The sequence below is a fragment of the Mobula hypostoma genome, chromosome 19 (assembly GCF_963921235.1).
Source record: "Mobula hypostoma chromosome 19, sMobHyp1.1, whole genome shotgun sequence".
NCBI lineage: Eukaryota > Metazoa > Chordata > Chondrichthyes > Myliobatiformes > Myliobatidae > Mobula > Mobula hypostoma.
Genome location: NC_086115.1, coordinates 37,716,320 through 37,740,249, shown reverse-complemented (window position 1 = coordinate 37,740,249; position 23,930 = coordinate 37,716,320). Strand labels below are relative to the sequence as shown.

The 23,930-nt window shown below is 40.9% G+C and overlaps 1 protein-coding gene across 1 annotated transcript in view; it reads right to left on the bottom strand.

The window, feature by feature from the left end:
* The window catches only part of LOC134358974 (myoferlin-like), a 272,012-nt gene that overhangs the window by 88,482 nt on the left and 159,600 nt on the right, over nt 1-23,930 (bottom strand). The window contains exons 42-45 of the mRNA XM_063071715.1: nt 22,398-22,553; nt 20,977-21,068; nt 9,762-9,932; nt 9,180-9,322 (exon numbers count right to left, since the gene is read on the bottom strand). Of these exons, the coding sequence (XP_062927785.1) occupies nt 9,180-9,322; nt 9,762-9,932; nt 20,977-21,068; nt 22,398-22,553 (562 nt within the window). The remainder of the gene's footprint in view (nt 1-9,179; nt 9,323-9,761; nt 9,933-20,976; nt 21,069-22,397; nt 22,554-23,930) is intronic.

Below are 23,930 nucleotides of genomic sequence, written 5' to 3'. Positions count from 1 at the left end.
TTACTATATGCCACAAAAAAAATAATGCAAAAGAGGAATAATGATATTGTTCATGGATTCACGGGCCATTCGGAAATCTGAATGTGGAGGGGAAAAGCTGTTCTTAAAATATGGAGTGTCAGTCTTCAGGCTCCTGTACCTCCTGTACTAACAAAAAGAGGACATGTTCTGGATGGCGAAGATCCTAAGTGGTGGATGTCACCTTTGAGGCGTCACCTCGTGGAGAAGTCCTCGATAGTGGAGAAGGTTGTGCCTGTGATGGTGCCTTCTGCAGCTCCTTTTGGTCCTATGTATTGGAGGCTCCATACCAGGCTGTGATCCAAGCAGTCCAAATGCTTTCCAGCGCACATCTGTAGAAATTTGCAAGTCCTTGGTGACACACCAAATCTCTTCAAACTCCGAATGAATTGGAACCACGGGTGTGCCTTCCTCGTGGCTGCATCAAAGGTGTTGGGCCCCATAGGTGCACCTTCTTCATCAGATGTGTTGGGCCCAAGGTAGATCCTGCAATTGATATCCATGAACTTGAATTTGCTCACCTTTTCCACCGCAGATCCTTCAATGAGGACTGGTGTTCTCTCGATGTCCCTACTTGAAAATACTACCAGAAAACTTCCTGATAATCAGCAAACACTATTGTTACAGGAACACCTGGTATCATCTGAAGGTGCAAGCTGTTCTCAGGGAGATTTTTAAAACAACAGGAATACATTTTAAGATGAGAATAAATTAGGATTACCTAAAAGGTGTCTGCAATGAATATTTCCCCCCTAATTTCTGCTTCACATGTATCAAAGTATCAATGATACAAAAAGATACCTACTCATTGATGCCCTCCAGCCAGCTTGAAAGAGCAGAAGACTTCAGGCTTTAACATCTCATCAGAAAGACAAGCTATGCCACCTACTGCTCTAGAATGTCAGCCTTGGTTCTCAGGAATAGGGCATGTATCCTTGACCTTTTGACTCAAGAGAATGAAATGTGACCTTGCCAATTATAGCTATACTATTAAAAGTAAATGCTGAGGGTGAAAATTTGAATCTGCATTTTCTGTTGCTCGAATGAAAACTATTTATGATGCAGGTGAAAAGATCCCTTTGAAGCTACAGTTTACATCTATTTAAGATGTAAAAGTGGTTGCCAAGAGAACAATAACTCAGTATTACATCCTCCAAGAGGATTACAGCCCTGTCGTAGGGCTTGGAGGCTTGCGCGCCTCAAAGACCTGGAGAGTTATGTTGGCTGGAGTCAAGGCTTTATGCTTTGGCTCTTGGCAGGGTCACTCATGCTAAGCAGGTCAAAGGGTAGAGGTTGGACTAAGACTGGTCCACTGGTCCTCCAGGTTCGGGGGCTCAGCGCAGGGCCAGCAACCCTGACCGGTAAAACATTTGACGAATCCTTCTACGTCTGACTGTGACGGTATTCCTGAGTCTCCACGCAGGACTTACATGACTGACAGTAGTGAAAATCGAGAGGAAGCTACTGACATGAAGGAAGTCCTGAACACCACCAGAGATGGAGGAAGCTTCACTACTGCCCTAAACACCAGCAGTGTAATGGGCTACAAGTCAGTATCATAATAAATCAATCAATCAACTCCTTTACAAGTACGTATGTTGAGGTTCTCCATTTATATTGGCATAGAGCTTTCAATACAAAATGTGAAAGCAACATTTAAGCATCAGTTAAGTGGCCCTCCATACTGCAGAGATATAGCAGTGAGAGAAATGCCATAATTGTCATAAATGCATGAACATCCTTTACTCAGAGCAGGTGGTGACTTCACTTTAGGAGCAAAAACACCAGCAAAGCTGAAATTCATGTGCATTTGGACAGCACATTCACAACTAGCTCTGCACCAATTACAGGAGGTGCCTACAGCAGCGGAGTATTAACTGGAATTTGACAGATGCTAAATTACTTGCAATTGCTTAGAAATAGAAAAATGGAAATCAATATGTTGATAGATGACAAAACACCACATCAACTTACGGTATGGTCTCAAACAGATTAGGTAATAAGCATCAAGATTAATATTTCATTAATATACAAATGTATAAAATGCAATTTCAGCTGCAAATGACTACCATTTTCTAAAGCATAATGCAAATACTGGAAGTCCAGAGAACACACAAAAGGCTGGAGGAACTCAGCAGTTCAGGCAGCATCTATGGAGGGGATAAACCATCGATGTTTCAGGTTGAGATCCCTCATCAGGACCGGAAAGGAAGGAGGAAGAAGCTAAATAAGAAAGGAGGAGGGAGGGGAAAGAGCACAAGTTGGCAGGTGGTGAGCGAGGCCAGGTGAGTGGGTGGGGGAGGGCGAGGACGAAGTGAAAAGCTGGAAAGTGATAGGTGAAAGGGGTAGAGGGCTGAAGGAAGAATCTGATAGGAGAGGAGAGTGTACCATGTGGGGGGGGGGAAGGAAGGAAGAGGGGCACCACTTTCTAAAAACAAGATATCGCCAAGACAATTGGTGGAACTACACATTGCAATAAGCTACTTAGTCATCTACATTAAATGCAACAATTATTTTTAATTCAGTTTACGTCTAGGTGTTACTGGCAAGGGCAGTATCTATTGCCGATCATGAAAATGGCAAGGCTCAAACCCAATGGAGAGTTTCCTCATTGATCAAAAACGTTACAGTCCTCTGGTGAATATCTCCCCCTGGTTGCTGCAGGACAGGGGATTAGATCCAGCGATAATAGAGGACAGGCAATGTATTTCCAAATCAGGAGGTGGTGCATCTTTGAACCTTCAGGTAGCGATGCTCCCATGGTGCTACTGCTTGGTGGTGGAGATCATGGATTTAGGAGGTGCTGTTCAAATACCTTCTGAGGGCATCCACAATGCATTTTATGGATGGAGTACCTTCCACTGGTGCTGCAGGGAAGCATTGTTTTGAGGTAATAACAGGACGACTTGCATTTTTGAATGGTGTCAAGCTTCTTGGGATCTGTAGGAGCTATGTGTCTTAAGGACAACCCATCACCTTCCTGCCTCATGCCCAGAGATAAAAATGCTTTAGGGCATCAGGTGGACGAGTCATTCACTACAGGATACCTAGCTGTTGGCCTGTACTTGTATGATATACCTACCACTTATCAACCATGCCTGAACATGCTTAGGTCTTTCAGCATGTAGATATTGACCACCTCATTTGCTGATGTGAGGGATGTCTCTTGCCTAGTTAAATAAATGTTTATACAACTGGGTTAATAGGTGACATCTAAAGCATTTAAAATAGGTGGGTGCAGAAGAGGAAGACTACAGCATTCAGCAACTGTGCAGCACTTTACAACTGAATCAGATTTAGATTTGATTATTTCCTTCGTCCTGGTGCACCGTAACCTAGGTCAAACCGATTAAAATTTTAACCATTAATTCCAAGATACGTCACTTTATGGTTTGTTGTACTAGAAAAGTAAATAGTATACCAAGACAGTTGTGTCAAGTTTGTTTCACTTAAGATCACAAACAGACCATAAACCTTTTGCTTCTACTACCAACGTGTCAAACTGAATGACCCCGTACATAATGTTTTCCACATTCCACACAGTAAAGACCAGATAGATTGCCAATTAATATTATATTGCTATAGTTGATTTTGATTTAAGAATGTTTGGCCAAGTCTTTTTGTTTGAAAACCTCAAAATGATTTGTGAATTCTGCCTGTCCAGTTTTTGAGATTTAAAGTTGATATGATATTTTTGTTCCAGGCATATGTCAAATCACTCATGTTCAAAACCACCAAATTTTCCTGGAGATTTTTCAGAATTGAAGTTAGGATTTAAACTAGGAAAATATTTTAATTACTGGGGCAATCACAAGAGCACAAGTTTCAAAAGCTCAAATGTTTCCAGAGTGGAGTTTATTTTATTTAAAAAGTCACATACAGTTAATTATAACTTCAATTGTTAGTCATTCTGCTTTAACTTCTTGTGGTTCAGTTACAAATCCAGCATTTAAATTAATTTCTTCCAAATCAAGATACTAAGTGTCAATTTTTGAGCATTATTTACTCTGATGTAATGCTGAATTCAACTGTGTAAAGCTTCACAATCAGTAATGTTGAGAATATTTCTGCAATATTAATTTAAAGGGAAAGTAATTTAATAGTTTAGAATTACACACCTGCACGATGCTGGAAGCCATCTGGATTTGACAGCATCAGGATGCATGTATTAAACTACAAGTTTCAATCATTTCATTTTTTAACGTGAATAAGAACAAAACACAGAAGATTAAACCATGGATCAGCCTCTAGAGTAAAAGCAAGGGCTTGTGACTACAAGCAGGGATTTGAAAAGTCTAGCATGTATAAAATCTGATGATGCAACAGAGCCGAGCAGTTTGATGATGTCTCAGCTTTCTGTGATCACATCTATTTGCTTTTCATCCACTATATTAATTATATCAACACCTGCCGTCAAAAGAATCAGTGATGCGCTGGATTGTCTGGATAACTTTCCGTCTTTGTCATTCTGCTGTAGGACATGAATACGTATTCAGCAAAAGACCTGCCACTCTGCCAAACAGATCACGTGCAATGTATTGAGTTAATATCTCTCCAATGGTCTAATTACAACCAGAAAGTGCTTCGAGTGCTAAGGCAGCAGATAATATCAGGTCATGTAGCGAGCAAAAGTTCGTAGGAGCAATTGGGTAAATTATAGTTCATCAACATGCTTTTAAGTGCTGCACCCTATTTCACTGAACACCAGACTCTGCCTACTTATAAAACACACTGGAGTTGAGTGCATTTGGCACTTGTGGAAGCATTTGCCATTTGCAATGTTGACCCATATACTAAACTGCAAACAAAGCTATTCCAAGTTATGGTCTCCATTCAATGCAGGCTTACAAGGCGATATATTTGAGGTCTGGAAACAAAGTTTTGCCTTGCCTGCCTAATAAACTAATTCAGTAATTGGGTGTCTATATTTTAACAGTCTGACACAACCTTTTTGAGAAAATGCTTTCAGCACCAAAAAAATTGGTAACCAGGAATTTACATTAATCTTTTCTACCACTTCCTGCAACTCTGAAGAAAACATATAATGCCACTACAATAAAGGCACTTTTGTTTTGAATTATTTACACAAACAATTAAAAAAAAGAGTGGACACGAGGAGGGGGTTTGTGAAGTTATTCAATTAACAATAAAGTTAGATTAAGAGTGAGTATATTTTCCCGTTGGCATGAAAAGTAACACACCATGGAATTAGTCATGTCAGCCTATCAATGGCAGGAGCATGGAAGTGGGATATGATGCTTCCAACCAGGTAATTACACTGGATTCTGGTTAATTGGAACACATGGGGATTTTGGCCTAATTAAGAACTGCCCCAATTAGCCAAAGTTTCATGGAAATAGTTAAAAAGGTATAAAAAAGACAAACCACCAATTAACTGAGTAACAAATTATGTATTTAAATGAAATACAGAATAAATTAGAACACTACCAAAACTACCACAGTACTCTAACACTGTGTATTTGTTCCTAAGAGTTGTCAATGGAAGAATTCGTTCAGTGTACACCAATGTATTCTTTTGATTGACTGTAAATGAACAAAGTCAGTGCAGACACCTAGTGCAGATAACGGACGGCCTTCAAACAATGCTTTTGATGACTTCATCCCCCAAATCTTCAGCTTCAGTTAACGTTCAAGATGATTGATTATACCTTTAATTTCTTCATAGTGCCTAACTTGTTGAAGTAGTGAAATTGTTTAATTTTCACTCCCGGCCATTTCTGGCATCCCCAAGTCTGAATGCTTGAAACCACAGTGAGCAAAAGTTTTGGATTGTTTTACTGTATATTACTCAAATATCAGTGACAAAGAAACCCCACTGCTTTTTGAACACAAACATGCATGCAGTGCTATTTAAAACCTGTTTGCTAAAGCGCAGTACAGTGTTTAATGGCCACATGATGTGCATGTAGCTCAAACTAGTTAGAAAATGTTCGGCAACAATCTCCAGTCCATAAACTGTATAGTATCCCAAGTAAATGAAGAGAATTTTGGCTACTCTCTTGATTTGTATTAAAAGTTGTCCCAAATAAGTGGCTGCCCTGATTAACCAGTGGCTCTATTAACCAGAATTGGCTTTTTTTTAAACTGAGATTACCACTAAAATAAACTACATGAATTTTACTTCAGAAATTCTCACCTACAGTATCCTGATTAACCTGGTTCAAACAGTTGCCGACTATATGAAAGGAACCACAGCAAATATCAAGACAACATGAAGTCAAGGTGGTTAAATCATTATCGAAACTTTACACAACATCAAGGACTGACAGACAGCTTGCAGAAGCAGTGAGTAGATGGGCAAGGGGAGAGTACACCCAAGGAACAATGTGAGATTTTCTTTTTCCTTTGAGAAGTTTGGAAGAAAAGAATTTTGGAAACCACCTAATACATCTTCTGGCACAATACGCAGTCAATTACCTTCTGTAAAATCTAATGCAAGGAAACATAGCAGCCAATCTTCACCATAAAAAGTAACGTATCAACAACATAAATGACCAAACAAAACTTAATGGCTTCACGTATAAACGTTGAATTAGTCAGCAGAAGAAATCTATTTTCAGGTAAACCCATGGAATCTTTCCAGTTCACTATGGATAGAAGATGGAGTTTTAAGGCAACATGCCATTGGAAAGATGGGTACTTTCAATAATGCAGCACTTCCAGCGTATTATGCTAGAATTCCGGTATAACAATGGACTTACATTAATGGAGTGAGACTCACGCCTAGTCCTTCCTAACTGCCAGGTCAAATTGGCACCTCTATCATAAAGTTTCAACCATGAGTCAAGTGGATTAGACCAACTGTGCACTTACTTTCTTCAATGCTTATTAATCAGTGGGAAATTTCAAATGTTTATAAACTCTATAATTTATAAATTATAAAAGGTCGGTTGGTGACAACAGGAATAAATTTACTGGGTGTCAAACTAACAGAGTGCTTCATGAACAGACACAAATTTGCAATTTCTCCAGTAGTTATTCAATAGTCTATATACTGTATGAAACTAGGGGTGATAAGCATTTACTGGAAATAGTGATAAATGCAATCATTAAAATATCTGATACCTTGGCAATGTGGGATGTAGTTGTGAATTTTTCAAAGAACTAATTAACTTTCTGAATACAGGTGGAAATTGGTACTTTGCGCAGTGTCACCCATCCTCTCTGAGGATCGTGAGGTCATGGTGGGAAGGCCTGTGAGCTCCTCAGATTCTGACAGCGGTGCCGTCTGGAGTTTGGGCATCTGTGGCTTAGCTCCTAGTTGGGTCACCAAAGGCAGTATGGACAAGGGGGAGTTTCCAGACAGAGAGTGATCCAACAAAGGTCTCAACAGTGGAGCTTGGAGGAAGATGATGAATCATCACTACAGCAGTGAAGGCTGAAGCAGAGAAGGGTCTCTACTCATCTTGAATTCCATGCCACTGAACTCTGACCCCAAACTGTCAAGGACCGACTGCCTGTGCATCAGCCTTCCCACATTAAATAAAGTCACACACATTAGGGGAATCCACCCTAACAGCCCGGATTAGGTCCCAAGGTGATCAGCAGGTGCAAAGGGGGCCGAATTGAGAGGTCTGGCCTACACTGCACCAATCTATGTGGATCCTGGATTGAACTCTAGAGTCACTAAGTAGACAACTCCTCAGGAGGCCATCATATTTGACTCGAGCAATCGCACTACTAGTTGTTGCACATTGTGGCATCAATGGTATAAGCACACTCCTTAATAAGCAAACAACAGAATTATCTCCATGGAAGTACGTGAACACAGTGTCCCCATTTCAAGGGCACAAAAGAAAATGAGAATTGAACTGAACCACCAGCATAACGTTAAATGCTAATGAAAATCAGATCACGTAAACTCAAACTGTTTTGCATTCAAAGCCTCAAAAAAATAAACCCATCTTAAAATTCTTCTGCTTCAACAGTACTACTAGCAATGAAAAATAACGAAAGGTTAAACATAACATACATTCTTACTCTGTCTTCAAACTCCATGGAATGTACAATTCCGGTTATCGGAATGACAGCCCACCTATGAAAGCAGTCAGCTCATCCTTTTTTATTTTATTTATTGAGATGCAATGCCGAATGGGCCCTGTGACCCACACCGGCAGCAACTTCCACTTTAACCCTAGCCTAATTATCGGGCAATTTACAATGACCAATTAACCCATCAACCGGTATGTCTTTGGACTGTGGGAGGAAACCAGAGCACCCAGAGGAAACCCATGCAGTCAGGAGGAGAACGTACAAACTCCTTACAGCCACAGCAGGATCTTAGTAAAGGGGCATTCCATTCCACTCTGCAAAATTAGTTGTCGAGGAAAGAGGTCTCTTGACAAGATAGCTTCAACAGATCTGTGCGTTACATTTATTTTAATTGTTCCAGTCTTAAAATCTGAATACTTTAATTTTGTTTCTCTTTTCTCACATTCCATTTTTTTTTTACAGGGAACGATTTGTCTGCATGGCATGCAAACTAAACCTTTTCGCACGCAACAACAATAAACCACGTATCTATATTCAATGAAATCAAGTGCTTTGACCAGAAAACGCAAGGTAAATTAGCTCATAAACAATTAACATTGTAATTGAGCTGGATAAAAACTATTCAAGTCACATTAATGCTACTTTTCTTTAAGATTCAAGATTGTTTAATGTCATTTCCAATACGCAAGCGTAAAGGAGAACAAAATAATTGTTACTCTGAATCTAATGCAGGACAAAATGAAACACAATAAAGAACATAATAATTAAAACACAATAAATATAAATACATAAATTAGCTTATATACACGGATTGAATAAACGTCCATAAAGTGACACTAGGCACAGAAGTGTCTATACATAAGGTGACTCCAACAGAAAATGACAGTGTTGTGGTGGTGGGAGGTGTGGAAGGGTCAGATAGTGGGTGGAGGTGATGATCAGCCTTACTGCTTGGGGAAAGCAACCATTTTTGAGTCTGGTGGCTCTGGCATGGATACTATGTAGCCTCCTCCCTGATGAGAATGGGTCAAACATTCCATGAGCAGATTAGGTGGGGTCCATCATGAAGTTACCGGTGCTTTTCCGGAGCCTTTCTACTACTGTGATTGATGTCTTTCCTGGTAGCTTTCAACAGCAAAAGCACTTACCAATTTCACTTAGTACGTATTCTTGACCATTATAGGTGAGCCTGCTGTCAGTGATAACAGGTGGAGAAAGCCCCTTCATCCTGGCCAAATTGTTCAATAGCTCAGATGGCTTGAGCTGATCTCGCCATGTATTTATTCCAGACCTGTTGAAGCAAGCCAATTCAGTTAAACACAATCAAATCAACCATAAACAAAAAATAAAGTTAACCTTATTAAAGTTCACATCAAAACTAAAAAAAAAACCTTTCATGCAATGAATTCCTTTTCAAGTGAACTTTACATAAGTCAATGAGAATTTTTCTACTTTATCCTATAGGACAGACACTAGGAGGGAGAAAGTTCTTTGATTTCTTATTTCCAATTATTGCCCAATAACGTGTATGTGCAATAGTGTAAAAAATATGCTGCTATTTTACTAAGCACCTGATCACAGACAGAGCCAGCAAAAGGCTTTATACCTGAACCAGAGAATAATTCAGGCTTTTGTGGCCATATTCCAGGAACTATCAAGGAGAGAAGGGAACATTTAGACATACAGAGACATAATGCAAAAGCATCAATTCATACAGCTTCAGTACTTACACACAATATGACTGGGGCAATCCAGCACAAGCTCCAAAGCGGGATAAAAGTCGGTTCTCCAAATCAATAACAGTCTCTCCAACTTTTTCATCACGTGACAACAAATCAAAATCATAGAGTGCAATTTTGAGGTCTTTCTCCGTAGGCAAATTGCAAGTAATTTCAAACATCCTGAAGACAAATAAAACAGCAGTCATTTTTGGAGCTGATGTTATAATTTTTCCTGAAAGAAGGAAATGGAATTTTTACTTAAGTTGGCAACATTGCTCATAACAGCTTTCAAAACTGCTGGTTGGAACATGTATTCATCAATTAGTTCAGCCAGAGGGAAGTATTGGGTTTAATGCCTGTTCAACGTTAAGTTCAGTTACCTCAATAGGACTGATAAAGGGACTCCCCCTTTACGTTCAAGCTAGGGATATGAGAAAGACTGCCCCAAGTTCTAACAAATAAACAGTAAATTTCACTGTCAGAGAACATATCAATGCTAAACATCAAAGCCACTTCATTTTATATAAAGCAACATTTCCTTTTCTTGCAAGCTATCCAATACAGAAGTACCATAGTATTTTTCACTCGTAAGTTACCAAGAACTGATTTCAATTTGAACTTACATTTAGTCAACTATAAACAGTCTTAAAGCATTACTCTGTACATTTGTTTTGAGCACATCAAGTTGGATTTATTTCTGGGAAGTTCACTAAAGAGACTCAGCTTCATGTTCTTGCCCATGCTGTCCTTTAAACCAAAAACAACTTTACACAGCACCATAAGACAGCAAGACATTTGAGCAGAATTAGGACATTCCTTGGTATCCACATTTCCGAGGATCTCACCTGGTCCCTGAACCCCACCATCCTGATCAAAAAGGCGCAACAGCGTCTTTATTTCCTGCGGAGCATCAAGAAAGCTCACCTCTGTCCCAGGATACTGATGGACTTTTACCGCTGCACCATTGAGAGCATACTCACCAACTGCATCTCAGTGTGGAATGGCAATTGTCCCGTATCAGACTGCAAAGCACTCCAGCGTGTGGTGAAAACTGCCCAGCGGATTATCGGCACCCAATTGCCCACCATTGAGAACATCTACCATAAACGCTGCCTGGGCAGGGCGAAAAGCATTATCAGGGATGCATCTCACCCTAACTATGGACTTTTTACTCTCCTCCCATCCGGTGGGCTCTACAGGAGCCTCCGCTCCTGCACCAGCAGGCTCAAGAAGAGCTTCTTCCCTGAGGCTGTGACCCTGCTGAACCTCACATCACAGTGCTAAGTAGTAATGCACCCATATTGGACTGTCTCAGTACTTTTATATTTGTATGCTGTAGCACTTACTTTTTTTTCGCAGTTATTTTGTAAATAATACTATTCTTTTGCACTTCTGGTCAGATGCTAATTGCATTTCATTGGCTTTGTATCTGTACTTGGCACAACGACCATAAAGTTGAATCTAATCTAATCTAATCATGGCTGACTCCTTATCCCTCTTAATCTCGGGCAGATGGGTGTCACTGGTCGTGGCTGGCAGCTCATCTGGAAGGTAAACTAATGTTAAACCTCCGCTGAATTTTGGCTACGCACACTCATGGGAAAGACTTTGGGCGTGAACCCCGAGGAAAAATCCAGAGCTGGAGTCCCTAAGGAAGCCCTACGTTGTATTCAACACGGGCAGCTCCTGAGACACTGCTGGTGCCAAACTATATTGATCTCAGATGTTACTGAGGATTCATCAGTTGTGTGGAGAGGGGGAGCCTACTGTGTGGGCAACAGTTTGCTCTCCATATTGTACTGCCCAGGCTGGTTTGTGTATCAGCTGGTGGCGCTGAGCCAATGACAGACAGCATGGGTGAACCTCATCAATGCCTTCTCCCTGTCACCTTTAACATCCTTACTCATCAAGATCCATTTAATCTCTGCTTCAAATATACCCAAATGACTGGGTCTCCACAGTTGCCCATGGCAACTATTTCCACAGATTCACCACCCTCATGCTAAGAAAATTACTCCTCATATCTGTTCTTCTACTTTGACGCTGTGCCTTCTGGTCCAAGACTCCCCCATGATGGGAATCATCCTCTACGTCCACTTCATCTAGGTCTTTCAAATATTCGATAGGCTTCAATGAGATTCCGCCCTCATTCTTCTAAACTCAACTAGTACAGGCCCAGACCAACAAACACTCCTCAGATGTTAACCCTTTCAGTCCTGGGATCGTTCTCATGAATTCAACTATAATCAATCTAACGCAAAGCATTATTCTAGATATTCTTCATGAGTACATAACATTAGATCTAATTCTGGGAAGTTCCTTAAATAAACCCAAAATTTGACTACATTCCTGCTCATGTTGTCCTTTACCGAAAAAGTCAAAGCACTCAACCATGAATCATGTTTTAATTCTGCTGAGCAGAATCTGGCAATGTAGAATGTACAATCTGAATAGTAAACTACTTTAGGTTGCATCAGGAAGTGTAACAATATCAAGTATGCCTGTCACAACAGTCATTCTTTTTGCTCTCATCTTTATTGTCAAAAACACAAGAGCTTGAACGCTTAGATGACTAAACTCAAGAACAGTCCTTCTGCACTGCTATCAGATTTCTGAAGCAATCAATTTTTCCTCCATCCCATTTACCACATTTGTGAATCCTTAATTTTACCTCTTCCATTATTTTCACTGCAGTACCTCATTTGGAATATTATACTTTGCATCATCCTGTTGTTTTTAGACTATTGGTAGCCACTGTCTTTTTTAAAATAATAATTATTATAAGATTTGTACATTTTAACAAACGTACGTATTTTCACACACTGGCAGAAAGTAATATAGCAGCTAATCTTAATCAGCTTTCTCAGTTGTCATTGGCTAGGTATTAGCACATTATCTGCATGATATAATTGTTCCAATTATGCAGACTAATAATTAATATATCTTTATCTAAGGCATTTAAAAAAATCTTATCTATAAAGTGATAGATTTTTCAGATGTGCCATCTTTATTCTTAGTATCTGTATGTTTTTGTGTACTCTAAAATAAACAAGAATCTTTGAATTAAAGACGGCAAACTCTTGAACAGAGCTCTTGACTACGGACAAACTTTGCTGCTAATGCAGAGATCTGTTTTTTTGCTGATTTATTATCTTTTTCATACTGCTCTTTTAGCATTTGTTTTTATCTAAATCAGTGCATTCTCAATTCAAAGTATTGATCTGGGCTTGCAGATCAATGTGCTCACACCTTTGCAGCTCCGTTAAGATAGCTAGTGTCCAAGCTTTTTTTCTCGTTCACGACCACATCTTTTTTGATTTTACAGCATATTGCTTGAACATCACTTATAAATCAGTCCTCACTAGACTTGGTATTGGTAGCACATTTCTTCCATATTTCTTTCCCAACAGTATCAAATTAATGTGCATCACTTATGTGCTGAAGATTTCAGCCAACTTTTCTCTCTCAGCTAGGAATTCAAGGGTCCCACTGGTCTGTTTTAAATTTTTAGCCATTGTATTAGTTTCGATCTTAAGAATTACTCTTCACTTTTAGACATCAGAAATCTCACAAAATTCACAGCCCCGTTGTGACTATATCAGGTTACAACCAAACAAACATCTGTCTGACATCTGGGTGGGAATAATTGCGCAACCTCTTCTTGGAATGGATGTCCTATTGATTTTAAATTCTACTCTTGAATTTATGAAGGGTAAAATTATCTGGAATCTCATGTGGTTGCAAAAACTCTGAATTAACCAGTCACAAGACAAAAATGATTGTGACCTACCAGAAATGGATCCTGTCAGGTTTATGGGGAAGATGCCATTTAGTACCAAGCAATATCTTCTAAGCAGAAGATCTATAGAAGGCATTAAACCTATTGTCAATCAGCTGGAGGAGCGAGGAATTCTTGTCAAAATACACAGTCCCTCAAACCATCCAATCTGACCTGTCAAGGCAGTGAATAGCACTTACAGACTGATTGTGGATTACAGAATTGACAAGTTAATTCCTCTGGTAGCAGGTCCATCACCTGTCTTCAACACCCTGAATCCATCCCGTAAGTGGTTTACATTCATCAATCTGGCCAATGATTTCCAGCCGGTACCACTGATGATGCCTGAGTGTCAACCATAGTTGGTTTTTACAGTTGATGGTCAACAATATCAGTTGATGAGACTACCACAGGGACTTCACAATAGTCCTACTAACATATGGCCTTGAGATAACATCTAAAGGGATTTCCAAGCACTGACTCAACCCTCATACCATATGTAGACAACATTCTAATTGCCTTTGAGATTGCAGGTCAGCACGAATGCGATGTACTCTGCCTGCTCGATTATCTAGCCCTCAAGGAAAACAAAGAAAATTTGGACAAGGCACAATTGCAACAAGAGGACGTGATTTACTTGGGACAGAAAATTTCCCAGGGCAAATGGGAAATAACTGAAAATTGTGCAAAGAACGTTAAACCAGCAAAACCACCTACAACAATCCAGCAACTTTAATCTTCTCTGGGTTTGTGCAACTACAACAGAGCATGGGTCGATTCACACGCGGAAATTGCTCAACCCCTCACTCGTCTGCTGAAAGGCAGCAAGCACTCCAACAACCCTCTGACTCTTAATGAATAACAGATGGAAGCTCTCCAAAGTTCAAAGGTGATACCAAGAACTGCACTTTCATTGGTCATCGATGACACAGGAAGACCATTCACTCTGTATGTTAACAAGAAGCGTGCAACAGGACGGCAGTTAAAACTCAAGAACGTGGAGATCAGCAGTGTCCTGTTGGTTATCATTCTGCCAAACCGGACAACGTAGCCTTAGGATGGGGTACATGTCTATGAGCAGTGCAAGCACCTTATCTAGCAGTCATGACTGTTTCTAAAATCAGGCTTTAAATGTTCAATGACATTCAGTTCATGTTCTACTGACTAAGAACAGGGCCTCTCAAGTGACAACAGCTCGGTGGTCTAAGTGGTCTGCTGTTCTTCACCCAAATGATCAAGTCCAGCAAATCCATCTACGTTATTGTCAGTGGACATGGAAGACTATGACCATCGTGCCTGTGCCAAGAACAATAACATGCCAAGAAGATGCAAGTAATCATGAAGAAGTGCCTTTATTAAACCCACATCTCGTTCTGTACAATGAGGGCTCCTCAACCATTGAGGGAGGAATCTGAATGGCTGGTTGAGCTGTTGTCACGGAAAATGAAGTGATGGTCTCGGGAAGTATGGCTCCCAGTACCTCTGCACAACCGGCAGGACTGAAAGCTTTAATTGAACTCTGCAAGCGTGCAGAAGGAATATCAGCTAATAACTGCACAGACCCTTGATACACTTTCAGAGTCGTTCATGACTTTGGAAACTTATGGAGACGAAGAGGATTTAATACAGCTGTGGGAACTCCAATCAGGAATGGCGAATTAGTACAAGAACTTATGTGGTCATGCAACTACCATCAGAAGTTGCAGCAGTAAAATGTAAAGGTCACTCTAAAATGACCACAATAGAAAGCCGTGGAAATGCATTTGCAGACAAAACTGCAAACTGTGAAGGAAAGAAGGAATAAAGAAAATCGAAGAAATGGAAGAAAACCCGATAACTGAAACCAAGTAAAACACTGTGTCACAGACGAACATGCAAGTTACTCAAGAAATGCAAGATCTTTGCTCAAATGAAGCAAAGAGGTACTGTATAGAAAATGGTGGATTATTAAACAATGGTGGAGTATGGAGATATAGCAGTAGTCATAGACTAGTAGCCCCAGCTGAGCTGCTTCCTTACCTGGCACAGCAGATACACTCCTTAGAACACATTGGAGTGCAAAAGATGGCCGACAAATTCTCCCACTGGTGGTGGAATCCAAAGCTCAGGATGTAAGCTTGACAAACAGTTGAGAGATGTATGACACGCCAGAAAACAAACACCAGATCAATGGAGAAGCTACTTCCACTAAGTAATCCTGCCCCACCTGGTCCATTTTAACATCTACATTACCAAAGTGCCAATGATATTCGGACAAATTTTCAAGATGGGTGGAAGGCATCCCAACAAGAAAAACTATTGCCGCACTCACAGCCAAGACTCTGATTAAGGACTGTATTCCTAGTAGCCGGGCGTTTGCCATGCCACATTGACTCTGACCAAGGAACACATTTCACTGGAAATGATTGTCAAGAATTATGTGAACTGATGAACACTGAATGGTCTTTTCATTGTCCACATCAGAGTCATCAGGACAAGTTGAAAGATTGAATGGCATCATCAAACAATGACTAAGTATCACAAGGAAGGCAGACCAGGGCCTACAGCTCTTCCTGTGGTTTATGCAGCATTCAGGCAACCATAAACAAAACAGAGTTGAGTCCACTTGAAGTGGTGACAGGGAGCTCTCTGTCTCAGACAGGCTGATATACATGTTATGGCAGATAGCTTAGTTGATTATTGTTCAAAACTAATGCAGCTGTTCAGTCTGCTTCTCAAGAGGTTTCTGCTGCTTGGAGTGGTCCATCAGGAGGAGTACACAACTTGATTCCTGGCGAGTGGGTCCTGGTAACCACACAAGGAACTGCTGGGAGGTTGGTGGGAAAGTCTTTACCAAGTACTGCTAATTATTAATTCAGCAGTCAAGGTAAAAGTAAGTGAATACACGTCAGCCACTGCAGGCGAGCTAAAGTGAATCCAGTTTAACACAGATACTCCTGGAAGACTTCACACATGAATATAATTATTGGACATTATCATAAACAAAATGTTTTGTGTTTGTTTAAAAGTGATTATTAGCAGAATAGCTCAAACTCCTATAAGCATTCCTAATGTATTCAATCATGATGCACTACTAAAACTGTCTTTAAACAGTGGCTTTTAAATAATCTGTAATGTAGATTTTTTTAAGATCTGAATTTTCAGATGTGATTCTGCCAGGATTTCTTACAGAGTTAAAAGGTGGGGGGAGGGGGATCTGTTGGAAACAACTTTCTCTTTTTTTAAAAAAAAATACTTGTAGGATTTGTACTTTTTAACAAACTCATTTTTCACTCTTACTGGCAGAAAGCGGCATAACAGCTAAACTAACGGTTTATCACCTTAACACGAGGAAATCTGCAGATGCTGGAATTTCAAGCAACACACATAAAAGTTGCTGGTGAACGCAGCAGGCCGGGCAGCATCTCTAGGAAGAGGTACAGTCAATGTTTTAGGCTGAGACCCTTCGTCAGGATCCTCTCATATCCCTTTTGCCAATCAACTGTCCAGCTCTTGGCTCCATCCCTCCCCCTCCTGTCTTCTCCTATCATGTCTGATCTCCCCTTCCCCCTTTCAAATCTCTTACTAGCTCTTCTTTCAGTTAGTCCTGACGAAGGGTCTCAGCCCGAAACGTCGACTGTACCTCTTCCTAGAGATGCTGCCTGGCCTGCTGCGTTCACCAGCAACTTTTATGTGTGTTGCTTGAAATTCCAGCATCTGCAGATTTCCTCGTGTTAAGGTGATAAACCGTTAGTTTAGCTGTTATGCCGCTTTCTGCCAGTAAGAGTGAAAAATGAGTTTTATCACCATTCTCATTTTTCATTGGCGAAGTATTAGCACCTTACCCACATGATATAATTGTTTTAATTATGTAGCCTGTTAACTAATTCATTGCTAAGGAATGTCTCTCAACTTGTCTATAAAAGTGATAGATTTTTTAGAAGCGCCATCTTTATTCTTTCATCTATACTTCTCTGAGCATCTTTTCTCAGTTGTTTATTTAGTTTGTTTAATATTCGTGTGTTTGTACCAAAATCTTAGAATGAAGACTACTCTTCATTCTTGATTCCTGGAGGAATCCCAAGGACCAGAAATTAAGCAGAGATCCAGCAACACCCTGTATTTTTTGTATTAATTACTACCATGTGGGCATGTGGCCAAGTGGTTACTGCATTTGACCAGCGACTTGAAGGTCGTGAGTTCGAGCCCCAGCCGAGGCAGCATGTTGTGTTCTTGAGCAAGGCACTTAACCGCACAGTGCTCTGCGACGACATTGGTGCCAAGCTGTATCGGCCCTTGCCCTTCCCTTGGACAATATTGGTGTCGTGGAGAAAGGAGACTTGCAGCATGGGCAATGGCTGGTCTTCCATACAACCTTGCCCAGGCCTGTGCCCTGGAGAGTGAAGACTTTCCAGGTGCAAATCCATGGTCTCAGAAGACTAACGGATGCCTTCAATTACTACCATGTATGCTGTTCACTGAGATTCACAGGAGCACAGAATTACATTGCACCCAGGTATATATAACAATAAATTGATTCGATTCTGAATGTAGCTTGTTGTCTGATTTTGTAATTTTAGTCTAGCACCTAATAGTTTTTATTTGAACTGGTGCTCCAATCATTGCACTCACAAGTACTTGCTGCTTTACTTTTGACTCACAAGGTTATTTTTGGCTTTGTAGTCATTCTCTCATCTCCAGGTGCCGTAGGGGTAGAGTCAAGCCTGACTCCAGAACCAAGGGAAAAGTCCAGGTCGATAATTCTGTCTTGCACTGCCACCAGCATTGCCTTTCAGATGCAACATTAAATTGAGGCATAGTCTACCCACTTAGGTGTTTTTAAATTGACTAAGGCTACAACTTACAGAAAAGCAATTTCACTAGTATCCCATAAAACATTACTGTTCATTAAGCAACAGATGAAAGCTCACGGAGTAATGCGTCCCATGCTTGGCCCCATGTCTAAACTATTTCTAAAAGTTTTGTTTGCAGAGTGAAGACCACTTCATATCTGCTAACAACAGGAATTCTGCAGATGCTGGAAATTCAAGCAACACACATCAAAGTTGCTGGTGAGCGCAGCAGGCCAAGCAGCATCTATAGGAAGAGGCGCAGTCGACGTTTCAGGCCGAGACCCTTCGTCAGGACTAACTGAAGGAAGAGTGAGTAAGGGATTTGAAAGCTGGAGGGGGAGGGGGAGATGCAAAATGATAGGAGAAGACAGGAGGGGGAGGGATAGAGCCGAGAGCTGGACAGGTGATAGGCAAAAGGGAATACGAGAGGATCATGGGACAGGAGGTCCGGGAAGAAAGACGGGGGGGGGGGTGACCCAGAGGATGGGCAAGAGGTATTTTAAGAGGGACAGAGGGAGAAAAAGGAGAGTGAGAGAAAGAATGTGTGCATAAAAATGAGTAACAGATGGGGTACGAGGGGGAGGTGGGGCCTAGCGGAAGTTAGAGAAGTCAATGTTCATGCCATCAGGTTGGAGGCTACCCAGACGGAATATAAGGTGTTGTTCCTCCAACCTGAGTGTGGCTTCATCTTTACAGTAGAGGAGGCCGTGGATAGACATGTCAGAATGGGAATGGGATGTGGAATTAAAATGTGTGGCCACTGGGAGATACTGCTTTCTCTGGCGGACAGAGCGTAGATGTTCAGCAAAGCAGTCTCCCAGTCTGCGTTGGGTCTCACCAATATATAAAGGGCCACATCGGGAGCACCGGACGCTGTATATCACCCCAGTCGACTCACAGGTGAAGTGATGCCTCACCTGGAAGGACTGTTTGGGGCCCTGAATGGTGGTAAGGGAGGAAGTGTAAGGGCATGTGTAGCACTTGTTCCGCTTACACGGTTAAGTGCCAGGAGGGAGATCAGTGGGGAGGGATGGGGGGGACGAATGGACAAGGGAGTTGTGTAGGGAGCGATCCCTGCGGAATGCAGAGAGAGGGGGGGAGGGAAAGATGTGCTTAGTGGTGGGATCCCGTTGGAGGTGGCGGAAGTTACGGAGAATAATATGTTGGACCCGGAGGCTGGTGGGGTGGTAGGTGAGGACCAGGGGAACCCTATTCCTAGTGGGGTGGTGGGAGGATGGAGTGAGAGCAGATGTACGTGAAATGGGGGAGATGCGTTTAAGAGCAGAGTTGATAGTGGAGGAAGGGAAGCCCCTTTCTTTAAAAAATGAAGACATCTCCCTCGTCCTAGAATGAAAAGCCTCATCCTGAGAGCAGATGCGGCGGAGACGGAGGAATTGCGAGAAGGGGATGGCGTTTTTGCAAGAGACAGGGTGAGAAGAGGAATAGTCCAGATAGCTGTGAGAGTCAGTAGGCTTATAGTAGACATCAGTGGATAAGCTGTCTCCAGAGACAGAGACAGAAAGATCTAGAAAGGGGAGGGAGGTGTCGGAAATGGACCAGGTAAACTTGAGGGCAGGGTGAAAGTTGGAGGCAAAGTTAATAAAGTCAACGAGTTCTGCATGCGTGCAGGAAGCAGTGCCAATGCAGTCGTCGATGTAGCGAAGGAAAAGTGGGGGACAGATACCAGAATAGGCACGGAACATAGATTGTTCCACAAACCCAACAAAAAGGCAGGCATAGCTAGGACCCATACGGGTGCCCATAGCTACACCTTTAGTTTGGAGGAAATGGGAGGAGCAAAAGGAGAAATTATTAAGAGTAAGGACTAATTCCGCTAGACGGAGCAGAGTGGTGGTAGAGGGGAACTGATTAGGTCTGGAATCCAAAAAGAAGCGTAGAGCTTTGAGACCTTCCTGATGGGGGATGGAAATATATAAGGACTGGACATCCATGGTGAAAATAAAGCGGTGGGGGCCAGGGAACTTAAAATCATCGAAAAGTTTAAGAGCGTGAGAAGTGTCACGAACATAGGTCGGAAGGGATTGAACAAGGGGTGATAAAACAGTGTCGAGGTATGCAGAAACGAGTTCAGTGGGGCAGGAGCAAGCTGAGACAATAGGTCGGCCAGGACAGGCAGGTTTGTGGATCTTGGGTAGGAGGTAGAAACGGGAAGTGCGGGGTGTGGGAACTATAAGGTTGGTAGCAGTGGATGGGAGATGCTTATGTTTTTTAAATTAATTTGGGCCATGATTGAACACTCCCCCTATTACACATCCTTAAGTCCTGCTGACTGTTTGCTTAAAAGGACTGGAAGAGTATTGGTTTTAAAAACACTAACGAGTTGTCATGCAATTCAACTGCAGTATACCAGCAGATTAACAAACCAGTAAGACTCGAATGAATCAATGGAGAAATGGTTACTTATAGTTGATGTTTTTGTAGAGCGTTGTGCGAATAGAAGAGAAGAAAAACACAAACCACTTAAGATAGCAAGTAATATACGGAAGCAAGAACTATTAATCTAAAGATGCCCATTTAACCCAAGATAATGTTACTTCTATTAACAGCCCTTATTAGAATATGCACTGAACATTCAAAATATATTATGCATTACCTGCCATACACTGGGCTCAAAGTGTTAGGAACATAATTGTCTCTATCTTCTATTGTTTTTTTACCCAAGCTGATCTTCACATAAGGGTCACACTGAAAGAAAAACGGTTTTTAGGGGAAAATTAATACAATAAATTTAGCAAAAGGGAAAAAGTTATTTTGGTAAAATTAATCAGGTAGACAAGGATAAACAGAGGGACATCCATTCAACCTCTCTAGTTTCTATCAGCTGGCTATACCACCAGAAATTGCATCCAGAAACTGAACTAAAAATAAAGCCACATTTTTCTTATTTATATTTAAATTTCTAAGTATGAACATGCCAGATCTTGGTGAAAATCTGCTTCTGGTATCCGGAACACAAAATACAAAAGAAATATTGTAAGAGTTTTTGGGTAATTGACAACCAAAACATCTACATGTAGGGATCAGAGTTTTTGCTACAGGAAAGTGGCCTAGAAACATTAATTCCTGCAATTTAAACTTATTAGTCATTGACAAGCTATTGTTGCATTTACAAGTATTATAGCCGTTGGTTTGTCTGGTTTTATTCTCCCACCCCTGTTCTTTCTTGATCTAGATACAAACTGGTCAAAGCTTAAATCAGCTTGCTTTGTAAAGGTTTCCAGTAAAGAAAATAAAGGCATATGTGCAACAAAACTATGTGTTGGAAACAAAATACCCAAAAAAAACATTTTTAATCAGTTTGGCTGAGTGATATTTGATTTTATAAATAGAGCCACAGTTCAAAACTGGAACTAAGCATCATAATAAATCTAAACCAGTGAGGTAGTGGTAATAAAGACCAATTTGTGATTCCAGGGCTTTGGAATAGAAGGAAGGTGGAAGAAAAGAGGTCAAGAACAGTCCCTGGCCTCCTGATTGTTTTGGTTACAAGCTGGATATCAACAGGAAGGTTCATTGCAAAAACAATGGACAGAAACTCAGCCCTTGTGATTAGATGCCAAGAAAGGACTAAAGAAATTGAAAGAAATGTTAATATGTTATGTAGCCTAAGACCTGTCCATTTACTTGCTCAGATCAGGAGTCAGAAATCCACAATATCATGTCTAAACTAATAAAATTATTTAAGGGGAAATTTGTGAAGTGGAGTTTGGGGGATCAGATGGGTATGTGATGTCTGACCACCATCTCCTATTGCCTTCAGGTATCCGGTCCCATTTTATCATGCAGACTGGTGTGCAGAGATCAGATAGAGAGATGAGCAACTGTGCAGGCACTTAAATAAAACTATGTGCACTTGAACAACAGATTTTCAACATAATCTTGTAAAAGTAGATTAAAAAACTGCAATGAGATAAAGGCTACACGACTCACATACCCTCCTAATGCAGTGATAATCTTCTGGAAATTACTTGATGCCAGCAGATTCAATGCAAGTGAAATATTCAAGTTTCCTACCTTGCCGTTACTATCTTTTGGTTGCAAGTCAATGGCTCTTACGATATAAATTCGCACCAAACATTCCTGAGTTCCACTGTCAGGCAGCTCGATGAACTGGCGTGAAGGCATTTTAACATTGGGATCATCACTTAAAGGATAAATTTTGAAGGAGCCCTAGAAAATATAAGCAAATGACATGAAAGCTCAATGTCACTGGACAGGTAAATAATTCATGGGAATAAATTCAGGACAATTGCAGTATTCGCCAATTATTTTTGCATGAGATTCTGGTCAGGATGGGGCTTACACAAACTAGCTTGAAGGAACTATCACACAGAAATACTCAGGTCAGTCAGCACAAGCGAAGTGAGAAACAGAATTAGGGTTTTGATTACCACAGCTCCAATGAATAGGCTCTATCTCTGTCCACGCTGTCCAACATTGAATATTCAATCATATTTTATTTCAGATTTCTAGGATCAGCAATAGTTTCCAACATCTGAACTGCGTGAAATTATCTGTTTTCAATTTTTTTTTAATACTTACCTATAAACACACCACTGTTTCGCAAGCCAAAATCTTTGCAGGTCAGACCAGTAGAGTCAGATGTACAGTACAGTAACAGGCCCTTTGGCCCAAATTGTTCATGTCAATCAATGTCTCCTAAGCTAGTTCCATTTGCCTGCATTTGGCCCATATCCCTCATATATCTATCCAAATGTCTTTTAAATGTAATTGGACCCACCTCTACTGCTTCCACTTTCAGCTCATTCCATTAAAATCATCAGCCTCCACGGTAAAATCTTGCTTTTATACCCCCAACCTTAAACCCTTCTGAAAGGGTTAGAGATTAATAAAACATTAAGAAAAGCATTTTTCCCTTTGCTCCAGTTTCTTAATGTGGCTACTGTGAACCTGGAGAGAAGGCCACACGGAAAAAGTAGCCACAGACCTGGAATATTATTGATTTCTTCTTCAGCTCAGAGACTGTGTTACCTAATTAATACTTCCTTGTCCATAAGCATCAGCTTGACCTGGAAGCTCTGCTGTCTTGGTTATCCTATAGAAGGAAATGCCAGGAATTCTAATAATGGGCCGGTCTACTATCTAGAAGACACAAAGACTTCAGATGCTGTAATCCAGAGCAAAAAAAAACTGATTGAAGAACATCAGCAGGTCAGGCAGCATCTGTGGAGGCAATTTCAGGTTGATAATCGGCAGCAGGACTGAGTGTAGAGAGCAGATAGCCAGTAGAAAGGAATGAGAGGTAGGAGTGAGACAGATGGTTAAGATTTTAACATGGTGGTCCATGAGACAAGTGCAAGTGTAACACTATGTGGGGAATATCCAAAACTATTAATTTTTCTGTAGGGTGATGAGAAAAACTCAATGAGAAATAGTCCATATGTTCTATTAATCCCATTTCTACCATTACTTTACTCCAAAGTTTTTTGTGCAAGACCACTCCAGTAGAATGGTAGTTTCAACTGCATCCCTGCTTAAAAGATACAGCTCATAACTACATAGTGATGGACAGCATAACTCCTATAT